The 16,632-nt window shown below is 43.1% G+C and overlaps 2 protein-coding genes across 2 annotated transcripts in view; both read right to left on the bottom strand.

The window, feature by feature from the left end:
* Positions 1-21: 21 nt before the first annotated feature.
* On the bottom strand, positions 22-9,289 carry PlexB (plexin B). The gene is made up of 7 exons (XM_018507095.1): positions 9,211-9,289; positions 7,050-7,647; positions 5,896-6,821; positions 5,410-5,813; positions 4,645-5,137; positions 743-4,519; positions 22-647 (listed from the first exon to the last, which is right to left on the bottom strand). The coding sequence occupies exons 2-7, from the start codon at positions 7,444-7,446 to the stop codon at positions 540-542; spliced, it is 6,105 nt and encodes a 2,034-aa protein (XP_018362597.1). The 5' UTR covers positions 7,447-7,647; positions 9,211-9,289; the 3' UTR covers positions 22-539.
* A 2,097-nt stretch (positions 9,290-11,386) lies between these two features.
* The window catches only part of LOC108760800 (plasminogen activator inhibitor 1 RNA-binding protein), a 5,699-nt gene continuing 453 nt past the window's right edge, over positions 11,387-16,632 (bottom strand). The window contains exons 2-7 of the mRNA XM_018506979.1: positions 16,564-16,632; positions 14,868-15,021; positions 13,908-14,090; positions 13,380-13,451; positions 12,784-13,276; positions 11,387-12,371 (exon numbers count right to left, since the gene is read on the bottom strand). The exon at positions 16,564-16,632 is cut by the window's right edge and continues 31 nt beyond it. Of these exons, the coding sequence (XP_018362481.1) occupies positions 12,288-12,371; positions 12,784-13,276; positions 13,380-13,451; positions 13,908-14,090; positions 14,868-15,021; positions 16,564-16,632 (1,055 nt within the window). The 3' untranslated portion in view covers positions 11,387-12,287. The remainder of the gene's footprint in view (positions 12,372-12,783; positions 13,277-13,379; positions 13,452-13,907; positions 14,091-14,867; positions 15,022-16,563) is intronic.

Raw genomic sequence — 16,632 nt, 5'->3', positions numbered from 1 at the left:
ACTGGTCGTAGATGGCGCTGCGAGCGTTTTTCGCGTGGATATTTCATTTTTAAGCGTTTAGTCGTAGTAACGTTAAAAATGATGTAAATCGCCGAAACGCGTGTTTCGGCGATTTTTGAAAATTTAATTCTTTCAAAAGTTATTAGACCGTCCCGGTACTTTTGGCGGACCCTGTAGAAATATTTTACTCATTTTCTAGGGAGATTTAATAGGCGTCTGTCCAGCGTCGTGATTTAAGGATCAGAGGCGCGTACATTGCCTACCAATATCCATACATGTTTACAAGCGTATTTCGGTATGGCCAACACGTAAAGACGGTAAAATACTACCACGAGGACTGTCTATCCCGTGACCTATCGCCTGACTAGCCCTAACGAAATCGCGTGTATCTTTCTTACGGTATTGTTATTCACACGGTGTGTTTCAATGTGTAATATTTGTACATATGTAACGAGGTGTAGCTGATGCATGAAGTGGAGGCACTAGTCAGAATTTCTGGAGAGGTTGACGGGTCCTGGGATGGAAGTGAGGAGGGTATGTCAGCAGGCACTGGTCTCTTCTCCCTCGAGCGTGTACGCTACGTTTTCTAGTCTATGAGCTAGGTGTAGTTTGCGACAGCCCGCATCTGTTTCCAAGGCCTCTAGGATCTGAAAAGAATTTTATAAACATTGTCACGGCTTCATTTTATATCCAAAATGAGAAAATTATGAAGCGACCGTTTCCAATTGAGCAAGTTACTCACTTGTTCATAATACTTGCTGACATAGATGTAGAGTTCTTTCAGCGCTGCGATCACATCGAACTCGTTGGCGTGAGATGCGCTCAGTTGCTGCATGGCACTAGACATCTCCTGATCAGTGATCTGCGGCAGTCTTTGCACATCTGTATAGAATCGACCCACTTTCTCGCGATAATGCGGTATGTCCTTGGCGAAGAGCAGTTTGTTAGACGGCGAGTCCTTGCCTAGTCTGTGTTCCGTCATCGAGCACGAATCCATGAACGTCTGCGCGATCACGGAGAGACTCGAGTCCACTGTCGTAGACTTATTGATGTCAAACATAAAATCTGGATTCTTGATAAAGTTAACCCAGAACCGGAGCGGCAGGCTGTTTGACTTCCACGCGTGCGCCACTTCCGGATCGACGATGCCATGCTGTTTGGCAGCCTCATCGAGAAGATCGAACAACCACTTAACCGCGCTAGGCAATGCCTCGTTAGCGGTCAGTATGGTGTTTAGAAAATCGTCGACAAACTTTTGTACAGTGCCCTTCGTCGATAACAATCGCGTCAGGAATATTTCCGGAATCGCCTTGTGCGTTCGCTCGGGATGGTGGTGCTTGCTGCTTCCAGTAAAGCCTAAGCCGGGCGGATAATGTACATCTTCGATAGGCCTCACCAGATGATACAATCGCTGATTGCCGCCATGGGCGCTCTCGACGTCGCCATTCGCCGTTATAATAGGCGGCGAGTGTTGGGAGTCGAAGTACAGGCCGCTCACGGGGTGATTGTACATTACAGGAGTGATCAGCCCGTGATTGGGCGTGGATGGAAGATGCGTGGACGAACAGTGATTTGAGTGTCGATGTAGATGATGATGTGACGGCTGATGGTGCGGATGAATCGATGGCTGCTGCTGCGGGTGATAATGCGAGGGCTTGCAATTGTGGCAGGGCGGTTTACACGCCACCGAGAAGCCATCGTTCTGTCGAGGAATCAACGACATCACCGCTGACTCCTTGACGCCATAGTGCGCCAGCGTGTTTATCTTCTTCCACTCGCCGCAACATTTGGTCGTGAGATCCTCGTCCTGAAGAGTCAGGTGACCACCACGACCATGCCGCCACTCTAGATCAACGTCATGTACGGACGGCCTCAACGAAAACGGAGTATTCTTGTACAGCGCGTCGAGAATCTTTGACTTTACCTGGCTTATAGTATCGCAGTCTAGGACCTTACACTGTATCTTTTCGTCAAGATCATCCTGCACTACGTGCAACGTGACGATCGTGTGTTCGATCTGCTCACGCAGGAGTCTCTCTTCGGAGAGAGAATATCTCGCGTCGTGCGTTATTACATCCACTGGTCCTTTCTCTATCTGATGCTTAATCGCCTTGAACAGTAGGAACAAGGATGAGCCGGCATAGTCTTTTAGATAGTTGTACATACAAAGCGCCATCCAATTCGTTAACATTTTCTCCACCACGGATTCTGTTCTTCTTAACATAAGTTGCGGATGCTTTGTGTTTACCGCTTTATCGATCAGTCTCAATAATAAATTCATCAGTATATCCGTGGCATATTCCATTTTACCCATTAGGACAACCATGAGTAAGGAAGCGACATTCACTTTGTCTCTGATATTAAAGTCCTTCTGAGCTTCCAAGGTCTCTATGAATGTCAGCACAAAGTACTTGTTATTGACGAGCTGCTCGAACTGTATCATTGCTGCATCATAGTTGGTGCGCGAGATGTTGCTACGCGAACGCGGGTCGTTTAATATGGGATGATCTATCACCCCGGGGAAAAACACTTTCATAATATAGTTTTTATGATCGAGAGTTGGTATACCCGACGACTCGAGATCCGCGGTCAAGTCTGTCATATCAGTTTGCAGTTCCGCAAATGCCTGTTTGCACTCCATGCGGACATTACTCTCAAGCGTATCCATTTGTATCTGTATACGCTTGTATTCCCGTTCTGCTTGCGTACTTTTACGACGGTATATCACCAGCACCAGGACGAACAGAAAGATGAGGCCAAAGGTGCCGGCGGCGATACCAGCGATTGCTTCTGGCGGTATTGGATAAGATTTGATGACTTCGTAACGCAAATAACCAATGGGAAAGCGTAGACTGCGACCGACTCGTACCACTACCAGGGGTAATCCACTCTCAGTTTTAATACCAAGTTCGTCTGTGTCAGCGGGCTGTTGATCCGGCGGTGTGCAGACCAATTGCGTAAGAGCCAGCGATGTTACATTGCAAGGCATGATACCTACGGTGACGTTTACGTCGGATTCGTCGCTGGCATAATTGAGATTCTCGCCCTCGATCACCAGCGTGTCCCCCTTGTACAGCTTGACGTTTCGTGGAAATGGAAAGAATGTTGGATCCTCGACGTAAAGTAGTCGATTACGGAGACTTTGCTTCTCCAAGTCCTTAACGCTCTCTACGTTATCCATGATAAATGCGATCTTAAGAGATAGCTGAGATTCCTTCAGTCTCAACGAATGCGGCGATGAAGTACCTAGAGTACTGGTAGCCGCCGAACGTTCACTGCGTCGGATCGAGACGAACCTTTTGGCGACGCTCGGACTTGGACATTCCATTTGCGTAGGATTCAGGACGGTGCAAACGGTTCTGTTCACCGGTAATTGCTCGTTATCGAAGTAAACCTCCATTTCGGGTTTCTGAATGGTGTCTAAGTTTGTGCCGTGTACGGTGATCATGCGGCCACCCGAGGCAAAACTCCTCAGTGGCTTAATTTCCATGATGGTCGGGTCGTGAGTGTAATTGTACGGATTATCCATCAGAGTGCGATTAGCACCATCGATGCTCAGTGTTAGTCTGTGAATTCGTCTAACGCGACCCGACTTACTAGTCACGCAAGTTAGCCTTGTGCTGCTCGCTTGGGTCGCGTTTACGTGGCATGGTAACTCGTCCAGATATGCTGATATCGTACTACCGATGTTAAGATACTTACCAGTAATAGCCAATTGCGTGCCACCACTCTGCGGCCCAACTGACGGATACACACCCGATAGACGTATGTCTTTATAGTTAAACAGCACCGCGCTCTCCGTGTATCCGGCGTCGTTTCCGACCACGACAGACGCTGCATCCGTGGCCTCGTGCCGACCGGTGCGGCAAACAATGCGCACCGACACCTCGTAATCAACCAGAGTGCACGGAGTGTTGCCAATGTGTATCTTACCCTCCACGTCACTCTCTTTCAGCCCAAGATTGCTACCCTCGATCGTCACCAGCGTACCGCCCTCGATCGGTCCACTAAGTGGCTTGATCATGTCTATTCGAGGTTTTGGACATTCGGTGAACGGTGACTGTAGACACGAATGCCGATATACGCAACTATTCCCGCACCAAGTGCACTCAAATCGAGTGTCTCGTGTCACGCACAAAGAACAATCCGCGTGTTCACGATGCGAGCCGAGCACTTCGCACTTGTATAGAATTATCGTGGTCTTATCCACATGATGATTCGTGTTCCAGACAACCGTCACTTCGGCTTCGTATTCGCCGCTGATCTCCTCGTAAGAATATACGGTCTTGTCACACACGATGAAACGACTGCTGTCCACCCGAGCTTGTACCTTCAGATTGGCACCTTCGATGCTGACAATGCATTGGAATCCACTGTGGCCCACTTGCGGATGTGGCAGGTTCTCCACTTCGAGCACTATCTCCTTAGGTACACTGTTTGGCAGCATCAACGGTTCCTTGCGTTCCATGAATCTCGGACAGTATTGCGCGCCGTGCGCAGCAAGATTAGCTTGCTTTTGCTAAAAGACAAAAAAGAATATTTATTATAGTATCAGAGCATGTGTAATTCTATTATAGTATAAATTATGATAGACGGATTTGTATCTAGACAAAAAGTAAATATAAAAAATTAGGCAAAACTTACGTTTTCCCCCGATATAATGCCCTGGCAGCTAGTATTGTGGGTGCATTTGTTGTCATAGACGCACCAGCTACACGCCCATTGCGACTTTACGCATTCGGTACACACAGTGTGTCTTGAACAATCGAAAAACGCAAAGTTACGTGAAACGAAATCTTTGTTCGTTTCACTCGATCGTACGGACAGCGGTACGAGTACATGATCGGCGCCCTCGGGAATGCTGGGTCTCTCTACAACGGGTGGTGTAGGACAGGACAGTCCGAAACCAGTCATCAGCGCGTCTATTGGCTCAGCGTTACCGAAAACGCACTTGTAATTAGCGCCCGTTGGTAATTCCGGTAAAGTTCTAATTGTTAATTGCACCGTGGTCATCTGATTAATGGGCATACGGTCGGGTAGAACCTGTTCGAAATCGATGCACTGTTGACCTGTGCCCAGAGATAACCATCGTGGACTACTGTGACTTGCTTTTTGACAATCTCCTCTCACAGTACATCTGTAAGCAAAAAATATTCACCTATTAGATATAATATTTACATAACTATATAGTAAGATAAAAAAAAATCTATGTTTATACTCTCCAAAACTTTTAGAATCACACTCTGAAAAGTGGAAGCTCACTCTTAAAGATTGAAAATTGTGAGCTATACTCTTTTTGAAGACTAGTTCAATTTTCATTCTTTAAAGTGAGATTCCGCTCCAAAATATTTAGAGAGTAAGGAATTTAAATTTATGTATACAAAGTGTTCAGTAAAATAATTAATTTACCTCTTTTCTAAAGAACACCAGCCGCAATAAGGATCTTTCGCATCGAGACAACTGCTGCAATTGGTATAACCATTGCAATGCTCCACTTTGACCTTTGATATCTTGGAGTTGGATAATACATAGATATATTCGCCGTCTGGTGAAATCAGCGTGTCAGGCAATAACTTTTGTCCTTTATCAATCGTAACACTTTCGTAGACAAACGCTTCAACTCCAGACAGTAAGACCTTCTTGAGAATACCATCATTCGTGCCGAAAAATGCAACAGTGTGGCTCTCGGTGTTCGCAATGGTTACTGAACTAATGAACGTGTCAGGAAAATGTAATATAGCTTGGCCCGTAATTGGTGATACGCCCGAAATTTTCAATCCCACCTCGCAAAAGTTAAGAATATTTCCTGTAGTCTGCAAAATAAAGTAATACAATCAATGTAGAAAATAGCAAAATATACTTTCCAACGTTTATCTTTCCTATAAATTTACTTACACCGGCAGTAGGACACTTTCCGTCTTGTATAGGACCGCTGACGTAACCCATATTTCGATACTTGATGCTGCCATTGAAGCACATGTGAATATTTTCATTGAACTTGGTCTCGATGTCTTGCAGACTGTAGATGCAAACCGCTGAACGTGATAGAGGCTCGTTCGTGATGCCTCTGCTAGGCGAAAATACAGAAACGAATACGGGATCGCCGACGGAGATACCAAGTTGCATGGCCAAATCGCTGCCCGCTGCCGCTACCTTTGCGTCCTGCACTAAATTGTAATAATGTTGCTTTCCATCCCCCAAATCGACTGTACACTGCAGAGTCACTTCAGTGTAACTATCGTAATTCGCATCACTTATGCAACTTCGCGCCAGCCTGGAGATATATCCCAGTTCCTCTTGCTCCGGCAGATACGACTGCTTCTGTACCAGAACAAAGTACGCGTAATCGCTCGCGTTGAACCCGTACACATATTTCACCAGAAAGTGATCTCGATACTTGACGTCGATGTATACAATCGATTGTTTATTGAACGTGTACTCGGCAAACTCCAGGTTGTCTAGCTTTCTGCTGGAGATGGCGGGCACGTCGTGACGATAATCCCCTTTGTTGGTGAATGTCGTTCCCACATAGAGTATGTTCGGCTGTTCCCATGTATTGTATTTTTGAGGCCCGATAAAAGCGTACGTGGACGAATTTTCATCGTTGGCAGCCACACTATGAGGAATAAACTCCGGCTTAATGGATATGTTGGACATTTGGTACTTTTCGCAAGCTCCTTGAAGAAGGGAGCCACAGGCGATTAACATCTGCGACTTGACATCAGCGATTAGAAGTTTGTTCACATTATCCATTAAAGAAGTAGGTATGTCCCTTGCCATGCAACCTGTTGCATGACATTGAGGATTGTCCAGTCTCGGTCCTAGAATAAGAAGAGATTGATTAGTCATCTGATAAATTGCAATATTATGCAAAGAAATAATTAAAAAACCAAGTTTGTAGGATTGAATGCGTAGTATGTAAATTCACACTGAATTATTTAAGCATTAAAAATCTAGCTTAAGACCATTTAGGGCCTTTATTTCTTATTTGTTGTGTATTTACATAATGTCTTAAAAGATACTTTGTTTAAAATTATTTAAAAACTGACCTGTTGAGACATATTCCTCCAATCTGAGATTTGAATCAAGTTGAAAGAGTCTGTTGATCGCAGCTCCATAGAGCCTTCCAGAGGAAGGATCTATAGCAAGATGATTAAATCTCAAAGCTCCCTCTCTGGTTGCATTGGCGTCCAAGGAAAAATGTCCGTATCGCTGTCCATTTCCCACGGGGAACTGTGCTATTATATGCGGGGATTTGTTGTCCTGTATCGATGGAACGGTACTAGCGGGAGTATCTATTGCTGCAGTTGCCAATATCACTAGGAACCATGTGGCAATGGACATGGATGAGAAGGATAATCGATGAAGGAGCGGTGGCAGTGGCACTTGTAGATGCGTCACTGTAGGTGATTTGGGAAATGACTGGGTAAATCCCAGGAATCTCATGGTGTGTATGCGACAGCTGACAAAGCACGTGCGCACACGCTTCGCGTGTGCGTCAGTGCGTATGCAGGTCTAGGAGAGGAAATGTAAAAGGTGTGGTGTCAGGGTACGTGCCCTGCTGCTGGTAGTGAGCCAGTGTTATATGCAGTACTACCAGTTATACTTGAATTCAGGCACCGACATGCCGATCATTGTCTGGTACCTCTGAAACATTATAAACAAATTATATCAAATGGGAATGAATAAGTTTTTGATGCTTTCTAGCAAGAAACACAGTATAATAAGCCATTACCTAAGGCTAAGCTATAAAACCCGGTTGCACCAACGTTACTTTAATTTTAGGCGAAGCTTAAAACTCTCTTTGTCCCTGTCTCTTTTTGGTTTTAAAACGAGATAGAGAAAGTTTTAAGTTTCGCTTAAAATCAAAGTAACATTGGTCCATCTGGGCCTAAGTCTTAAAAAATGGACCAATCAGTTAAATATTTTTCTCACATTTGACCGTGACTGGTCAAATGTGATTTCTTATCATTTAAGACTTAAGGCTTAGGTAATAGCTTATTGTAAAAATCTATAAGTCAGTATTTCATCTTTAGGTCTGTTTGCGTTGTTTAAAATCCCCAAAAATTTTTCCACTTAAAATGGAGATAAATAATCTGGTACTGAAGAAAGAGAAGTTTTTCAGAATACAAAAAGCGACGCAAACAAACTTATTGTTAATAACATTGACAATAGAGATCAATGATTCACTCGCGTTACATTGTATCGTCTGTGTCTTGCTAGAAAGTACCCTGTATCACGCGAGAAATTAACTATTCAGAACGTGTTAGGAAGCTTCATATTATAACTCGTATATTTTTACAATAATCTCGACGCGCGCAAGTTAATATCGTTAAATCTGCATTATTATACCTGGAAACATATTCCAACCTCAAATATTCTCAATTTCGAAAATAAACTAACGGTAATACGCTGAGCGGAACTACACTGAACATAGATTCTCGAAATAACCTTAAAAAAACGAACAGCAGCGACTTTATCAAAATGTATACGCGAAGCGTTAGAAAAAAAAACTATCAATCGCGATGAAACGGTAGGGCGAATATTAATAGCATCTCGATAAGATGCCAATCGAGTGCCGCACGATGCGTACACGCTGGCAACGCGTTTCCGTTCGAGAGGTTTCTTCGTCGACGACCACTGAGGAGCGTAAAAAAAGGGCTGCCGAGTGCCGAGCCTTTTCAACAATGAAGAAGCATAACGGCGAGCGAGAGGCAGATGGCTCCACGCATTTCGGGTTACACCGTAGCACGTACCGCCCTTCATTAGCGTGACCAACGTAGCTGCACTTGACAGCTAAGGCCACTGTCTTCGCACAAAGGCAAGGATACTCTCCACCAACCCCGTTCCGTCGCCCCTCCCTCTCCACCATCTCTTCTTTCCATTCCCGTCACGATCACATCGCCTACCAAAACACGGCCGCGGTGACGAATTAGGGATCGCGCGGTCGTTACGCCGAGAGAATTCCGATTGTAAACGAGGACGGGAACGTCACAATGGTCACAAAGAGCCGCGGACGAGGATCGAGGTCTGAGGAAAGGGCCCGATTACGCGCGAGGCGAGAGGCGAGACGCGAGGAGAGCCGAGAGACGCGACTCGCAAGCGAAGCGACACACAAGCACAAGCTGATATCGGGCGAGACGCCAGACGGCCAGGGCCGCCACCTCGTACCTCGGACAGACTCACACTTACTCGACTAGGCGGATTTACCTTGCTCGATCGCCGCGATCGCTATGGCACATCGCGAACGTCGCGAATGTGCGGCATGCTCGCTCCCGTCCCAGCTCGCGTAGATAGGCACTGGTAGCCACCACGAACCGACTATCGCTGCCACGAACTGCCGTCGCCGCACAGTGCACACGCACTGGCACAGCACCAGCACCGCCCGGACGATGATCCGCGATGGCTGAATGGCTCGCGTACCGTTCCGCTACCATAAGTCGGCGCCGCGCGAAGCGCCGAGCGGCCGTCCGTGTCGCCTCACAACACAACACTACAAACGGCCGAGTCGGGATCAGCCGCCATTAAAATTCGTCCGACACGGAGCCGCTGCACGAGTTTAGAGGCGCGAGTCGCGGGCCGTGGCTATGGAGTACGCTAGTGTACGCCAGTACGGCATGCGCGCTCTTCCGTCTCTCACCCTCGTTCACCGCGTTCCTCTCTCTCGCGGCTTCTCCCTCGCTCTTATCGCGGATCCGACGACGAGCCGGATTCTACTTGCTCTCCGAGCGCCTCTTTACTTACCTACCTACCTACTACCTACCTCTTCTTCCCTCTCGCTTCCGCACACACCGACGCGTATGTATGTACATATATATAATGTCCCAAACTTTTCTTTTTGTTTACAAATACTTCCGCGAAGTCAGCGATGATACTCCCTCGGCAATTAGTTTAAGAGTTTAAATTTTTTTTAATCCTAAAAAATGTCGAGATAATTTTTGTTACAAAGTTCGTTAACGTAACGTTGGAGATTACTCGACGAGTTTCCACCTGCGTTTCCAAAGTTCATACTTGGACGAAATTTCTTGTACTACAGGAACTATTTATAAATTTTCACGACCAATCATTAATATTTTTAGTCAAGTCCCAATACCCTTTATTAAGGAAATGTGATTTTTCTGGGGTAAGTGAGGTACCATGTATTTATCCGTGTACTTCGATATGTGCACGTATTCATCGCGACATTTGCGTCTGAACAGTCGTTCTGTACATATGGGCCGATGAAGCTGAAGGAAGCGTTCTCCCTCCCACAGTAAGGCGATTGTAGCTCACTTCAGTTCTGCCGAAAAATCTACGCTTCAATTCCATCAATACATCTGATATTTTCTGTAAATATAGTCGTTTATCCGTGTGATTGATCTAAATATGAAATTTAATAAAACATGTATATTTATTATTATGCGCGATTTGTAAAAGAATTAAGGTATCTCATTTAGCTAAGCAGTCAACTTAAACCGAAGAAGTTGACTGAGCAATGTCAAGTTAGCTCCGTACGATTGAAATGGCGTTCGAAGGCTGTGGCGACAATTTAAAAAAAATGTCTGCGAAACAGGCGACATCAAATCGATTATCTTTTGATTAGTCGTGCAAGGAACGATAGTTATTGTTAATTACGAGAAGAAATTACAATAAAATTATTACATTTACAACTTTATTAGCATAACACGTCTCAATGAGAGTTAGTTTTTTTCTCAGATTCGGATCCTTTTTTTTCCTTTTCGCGACATTTAAAATAGTATACTTTTGTACTTACGTTTTTTTTCTGTACAGATGTGCAAACAAGAGAAAGAACCTGCTTAGAATAATCTTATCTGACTGATGAAGTTAATCGAGCTCAAAGTGTCCGATCATCGTCACAATTTATTGTAAATGTTATTTACACATATATCTAAGCTGCAAAGAGCTTCATAACGTTTTTCCGTTATCTTATTTTTTTTCCGTCTCTATGATGGATATGAGGTGAATCTTTTGGCTGCGATAATTTTTTAAATTGTATAACAAATATAGTAAATAACTAATATTAGTTTGTAATTAAGAATATGAGAACGCATAAGTGTAACATAATAATATGTGAGTACTCATTCGTTCCGTCTTCCCTCTCTGCGTATCACGTTTCTCACTTCTTTCGATTTATAATAGAATACATATATGTATACATATCCATGTGTTTATATATATATATATTACCTAAAACTGTGTCAATGTGTGTTCAAGATATTAAATGTTAACTTCGCACAAGATCGACTACATCTTCAAAAGGGAAGTCTCTCTCTCTCTATGTATACATATACATATACATATACATACATATATATGCATATATATGTATATATATGTCAAACTTAGCATGTTCTAAGTAGATGATTTATTTAGGATGCGTCTTCTTAAATAGAAATCTACCCTCCCTGTTAAAAGTTTCTTACATCTTACGCATGGCAAGTAATCAAACCCGCCGGTGTATGTATGTGTGTTACAAGGAAGGATTCTTCTTTTCCACAAATCGTATAAAACTTATAAAACAGAAAGTGCGTTTTAAAATTTACGCCTAAAAAGAGATATTATACATGTTCGCGCGCGTATCGATGCTACATCCAGCCTCCTTTAGGCCTTTTAACGCGACATCGAGATCGAGATCGATACCGCAGCCCACGTTCCGCTTTTGTGTACAGCAAAAATTTCCCCTTCTTTCGGCAATTGTCTTTGATTCGGATTTAAGCAGATTGAAACTGTAACTTGAAGTATATACTCCACAACGTTCTACGCTTGCTGGTCCGCTTAAACTCTTTCTCTCTCCCTTCTCTCTCTCTCTCTCTCTCTCTCTCTCTCTCTCTCTCTCTCTCTCTCTCTCTTAATCTTCTGTATACTCTTCCTGACATCATTATGGATTTGAAATTATTAACAAGAGACTATATGCTCCACTCTCCACAGATCGTGTCCGTTGGCCAGTGTCTCGGACTAGTTACAGACAAATGGCTTTCCACAAGTACAAAAAAGGATCGTTATCTATTTGTTTTTTTTTCCTTCATACATCATGCAACTTTTCATGTGTACGATTATATGCCAATACGTAATTGTGACGTTCAGGTCACGAGAGGAATTTTTAGATAATATTACGTATCTCATTTCTGTAACGGTGTACTGTATTATGCATTAATAATGTTATTATCACTAACGCAAGATTCTCGATAGTAATATTTTGTTTTAGTTAGTGTAGCTTTATCTGTAGTAAATGTACTGATGGTGACGGTAATGGTGGGATGTTGTATAGTATCAACAGATGAAGCTACCTATCCCAAGGAAGGAAAGTCATTCTCGTCGTCTACCTTCGGAGCATTCTGACGACTTCGCGGCGACCTCTGTTCGTTCTGTGACTGCAAGCAAAAAGTATATATTATTTTTATGTTATCTTTTTCTTTTTTCAAAAAAGTGCTTTATAATTTAAAAAATGTTAAAATCTTTAAGCACATATATATAATACAAATATTTGAGTGCGAGCGTGGCGCAGCAGGCAGCGCATGAGACTGTACCAGAGATTCAGGGTTCGATTCCAGGCAGAAAAATGTTTTTCGAACGCTCGCAACTCCTCTCGGAAGGCAAATCACCGAGAGTATCCTTGCCAAGAGCACTTCTCTAATAAATCGTCGTTCGGAATCGACGTTAAACTGTAGGTCCCATATGACTGTGTATAACCAGCGTGCGCACCACAGACATATAAGAGAAGTCACCACGCTCGGTCACGAACAATAAGACTGAGAAGAAGAGAGATATAACACAAATACTTACGCGTGTCCCATCACCGTCCCTGGGAGCACCACGATTTCCGAATCCACGTCCGTTCATGCGATCGCCACGACCGCGACCACCTCGACCGCGACCGCCAGAACCGCGTCGTGAGTCACTGAACTGGATCTCAATGCCTAAGACACGTTTTTGTCTGCCAACGCGCTGAGGATACTCCGCGGCTGCGTCATATTCCTCTTCCTCGTCTTCCTCCTCTTCGTTACCCTCCTTCTTCCTCTCGAGGGCGTACATCTTCTTCCAACGCGACAAATCCTCACCCTCGCCGGCCTTTCGCAAATTATATTGAGGCTTTGCTCTATTATTCCGCAGAGCTTTCCATTCGTCAAGGGTGAGCTCACGCGTCTCTTCCTCGACCGGTTTCTCCTCAACAGTCGCATCCGTAGTTGTTTCTCCATTCTTAACCTCGGTCGGTGCTTGAGGATCGGAATCCGGCTTATCATTGGCCCAATCTTGACTATCTTGATTCAGGCTCTCTCTAAAAAAAAAAAAAGAAAGAATAAAGGTCATATTATATCATGATATATTTTTTTTTGTTCAAAAGCAGCTGTAAGAAACTTGAACTACCTTGAATTACTTACTCTATTTCATCATTATGAGTACCCCAATTATGGCTGCCAGCACCATCTTTTTTATCCACTGGTTTAATTCCACTGTTAATAGACAAATGTGAAATAGGCTTTAAATTATGGTGCACTGATCAAGCTATATAGCATTATACTGTTACATAATTAATGCGTGCCTCATTACAAATGCTTCTGTCGAGAAATTATCATTCCTGCTTATTTACATTCCTGCTTATTTTTCTGATTATGTAATAAGTTACAATAAATGTAAAAAAAAAAAGTATTCGGCAAACTATTGTAAGTATTTACCGTCGCGTGTAACACAAAAGTATCAAAACTAGAAAGAAATAATGAAATTAAGCGTAAAAATACAAATACAAAGCAAAGTGAAAGAGAACATAGACTGCATTTGTCGGTGCTCTGAAAAAAATTCGACCGAACGTAACGACAATCTTGATGCGCACATCGAGGCAAGCATTATTACATAGAGATATTCGAATGTAATATCTCTTTGTATGTGTGCATGCGTATTTTGATACTTACGTTTTATCAGAACCGGACTGACGATCAAACTCGCGTTTGCCACGATTATCAAAGCCGCCGCGTCCACGAGGGCCACCACGTCCGCGACCCATACCCCGCATACCACCGCGGCCACGGCGCTCGCCATATTCGCCACGTTGAGTATCGCTCGAGTTTCGGAACTCGCGTGTCTCGCGGCCTTCGCTGAAATGAAACGGAATATACAATTGCTACACAAGTGCGAAAAAAAATTTAAAGTCCAGAAATCTGAAGAATTGTGAATATTAATGCATCCGAATATGCATTTCTACATCTCGCTCTTACTGCATATACATATATATAAATATAAAATTCATTATTCATTAAATTATTTACATCATGATTTGACGTATATCTATGACATATATATGCGCGCACATGTGTACGTTTTTGAAACTATGGGTATTTTCCATTCGATGACACAAGTTGACACAAATATTGTCCTGTCTTTGTTATTCATGAAATGCCAAGAGAGACAGAACGTTTGTATCAACTTGTGTCATTAAAGCACCCTATATCTCCTTTTTTAAAAGACTTAAACTCGGGGGACGCTAAATGACTTGATAAAATACTTGATTGTCAATATAAAGATCAGAGCATTGACATAAAGCTAATAAAAGACATTTTGAGCAGATAACACGAATTCACAAGTAATAGATACAAAAACAAACCGAAGACTAGAAAATTAAAAATACGAACTGTATCTATCGTGAATACATTTACATGAAATATAGTAACTTTGTTTCAATTGCAACTCTGTTACATTATGCGAACAAACGTCATACTTCAATTGCTATTAAAATATTTCATTATTTTTATATGAATGAAATATTTGAATTTGATTAATATTTCAATATAAAATATTGCATTGCTAAAATATAATTTAATAATACGATTTCTATAATATAACCGATTATCTTGATATCTTATCTTGAAACTAACCTAGGAGGTCCCCGTCTGAACTCTCCTTGTCCCCGGAGCGTCCTCTCTCCGTCTTCTCGGTTGCGCCTGTTGTTGCGTTCCTCTCGAGATTCCCCGGAGAACTTGACGTTCCGGTCACCTCCGCTTGCTCTTGATTGAGCGGATTTCTTATCGGCTGAGAACATTAACATAAAACATACAAATATAATTATTTTGCATAAATAAATATTGCTTTCCAGCAAGAGAATGTTAATTGGCATTTGTTCGAAATGCTTCTTAATTCCATTTCCACCAATTTCGATCAATCTCAGTTTAACTTAAGCCAGTGGCACATGATGCTTGTTTCCTTGCTGGCTAGAATAAATTTTTGCCACTGTACTACTGGCTACGATGCTGACACTGACAATACCGCAGCCAATACGATGGCAAGATTTTAATCCAGCTAGGAATCCAGCAGGAAAACAAGCATCGTGTGTCACAGGTTTTCTTCTTCAAGTGTCATTTATACGCTATCTCAGCGCGTAGGCGCTTCTCTCTCATATACCTTTGCGCGCACACTGATCGTACACAACGTATAAGGGGACCTACAGTTTAAACGCCGAATCCGAACGGCAATTTTTGGTAGGGAGGTTTCCTGGGTAAGTATACTACTCGGTGGTTTGCCATTGTCTTCCGAGAGGAGCTACGAGTATATGAAAATTTGTCAGTTCTGCCGGGGATCGAATCCGGAATCTCTAGAATATCAGACCAGTGCGCTGTCTGCTACATCATATTCGCGCTTAAACTAGCGCAGGTTTTATTCATCATTTTCCCAATTTTAAGAATTGGAAAAAGACAAAGAGTTAAGTCGAACCAAAATTGATGGAAACAGATATAACATAATCAATTAGATAATAATATAATGATATTCAACTGTTAAAATTAATCAATTTAAAATTAACTTAAAATACATAAAAAAGAAATACATTTATATATTTAAAAAAAAAGGGCCAAAATATAATTTATTAATAAGAGCCATGCAATCTAATTACATGAACAATTTTGATTAAGGAAAAAAATCTTTGTGTATTCCATATTCTTTTACGAATATTTCGTTAAAAGATGTTTAAAAAATAAAACGGTCAACACACATGAGCATGCAGACAATGGACATGAGATTTTCAATGGTCATGAATGTTATACGTATCTACAGATATTATTCATAAATTTGATATCACATACAGAGATATCACATTGAAAGCAATAGAAGCCCGATATACGATCATACGATCCCATAATAGCTAGATAAACTCTAAGGAGATACTAGATAGCCGCACGAGACGCATATCCGGCGTGCTCGCAGACGAATTTGGCGTTGAACGGTGTGCCGGTGTCCCCGCGTGGGGACACGCGAGACGGACAAGACGGTCACGGAATTCGGCACGCGCGGGCCTATTTTTAAGGCGAAGAAATCATTTTTAGAAAATTTGGTAGCCGACGCGCGACCGCTTTCGCGAGAGGTACGACACTCTTGATTTCGGATTCGCGGGTAGGGAAGGCTCCGGAGTCGGCGTGGAGTCCCGATCGATCGGGGAGGCGGGTGAAACGGGGATCATCGCGAGGAAGATCGGAATGAAATCGGCAAGCACATGGGAGACCGACGGCCATAACGCGAACACGACACGACACGACACGAGGCGAGGCGACGAGGCGCCGAGGCGCCGGGGGGAGGGCTAACCTTGATCCTTTTTAGTTTCCTGCGCCTTTGACGGTGGCTGCTGGGCGTCCTTGATCACGCGGCTCTTCT

The sequence above is a fragment of the Trachymyrmex cornetzi genome, unplaced genomic scaffold (assembly GCF_001594075.2).
Source record: "Trachymyrmex cornetzi isolate Tcor2-1 unplaced genomic scaffold, Tcor1.1 scaffold23, whole genome shotgun sequence".
NCBI lineage: Eukaryota > Metazoa > Arthropoda > Insecta > Hymenoptera > Formicidae > Trachymyrmex > Trachymyrmex cornetzi.
This window is presented reverse-complemented; position numbering and strand designations above follow the sequence as displayed.

Excerpts from the sequence above, each read along its gene's own strand:
- PlexB (XM_018507095.1), bottom strand. The coding sequence starts at position 7,446 with ATGAGATTCCTGGGATTTACCCAGTCATTTCCCAAATCACCTACAGTG. Across the intron at positions 5,814-5,895 it reads GAAAGTGTCCTACTGCCGGT|ACTACAGGAAATATTCTTAA; the intron begins GTAAGTAAATTT and ends TTTATTTTGCAG. Across the intron at positions 648-742 it reads TCAGCAAGTATTATGAACAA|ATCCTAGAGGCCTTGGAAAC; the intron begins GTGAGTAACTTG and ends AATTCTTTTCAG.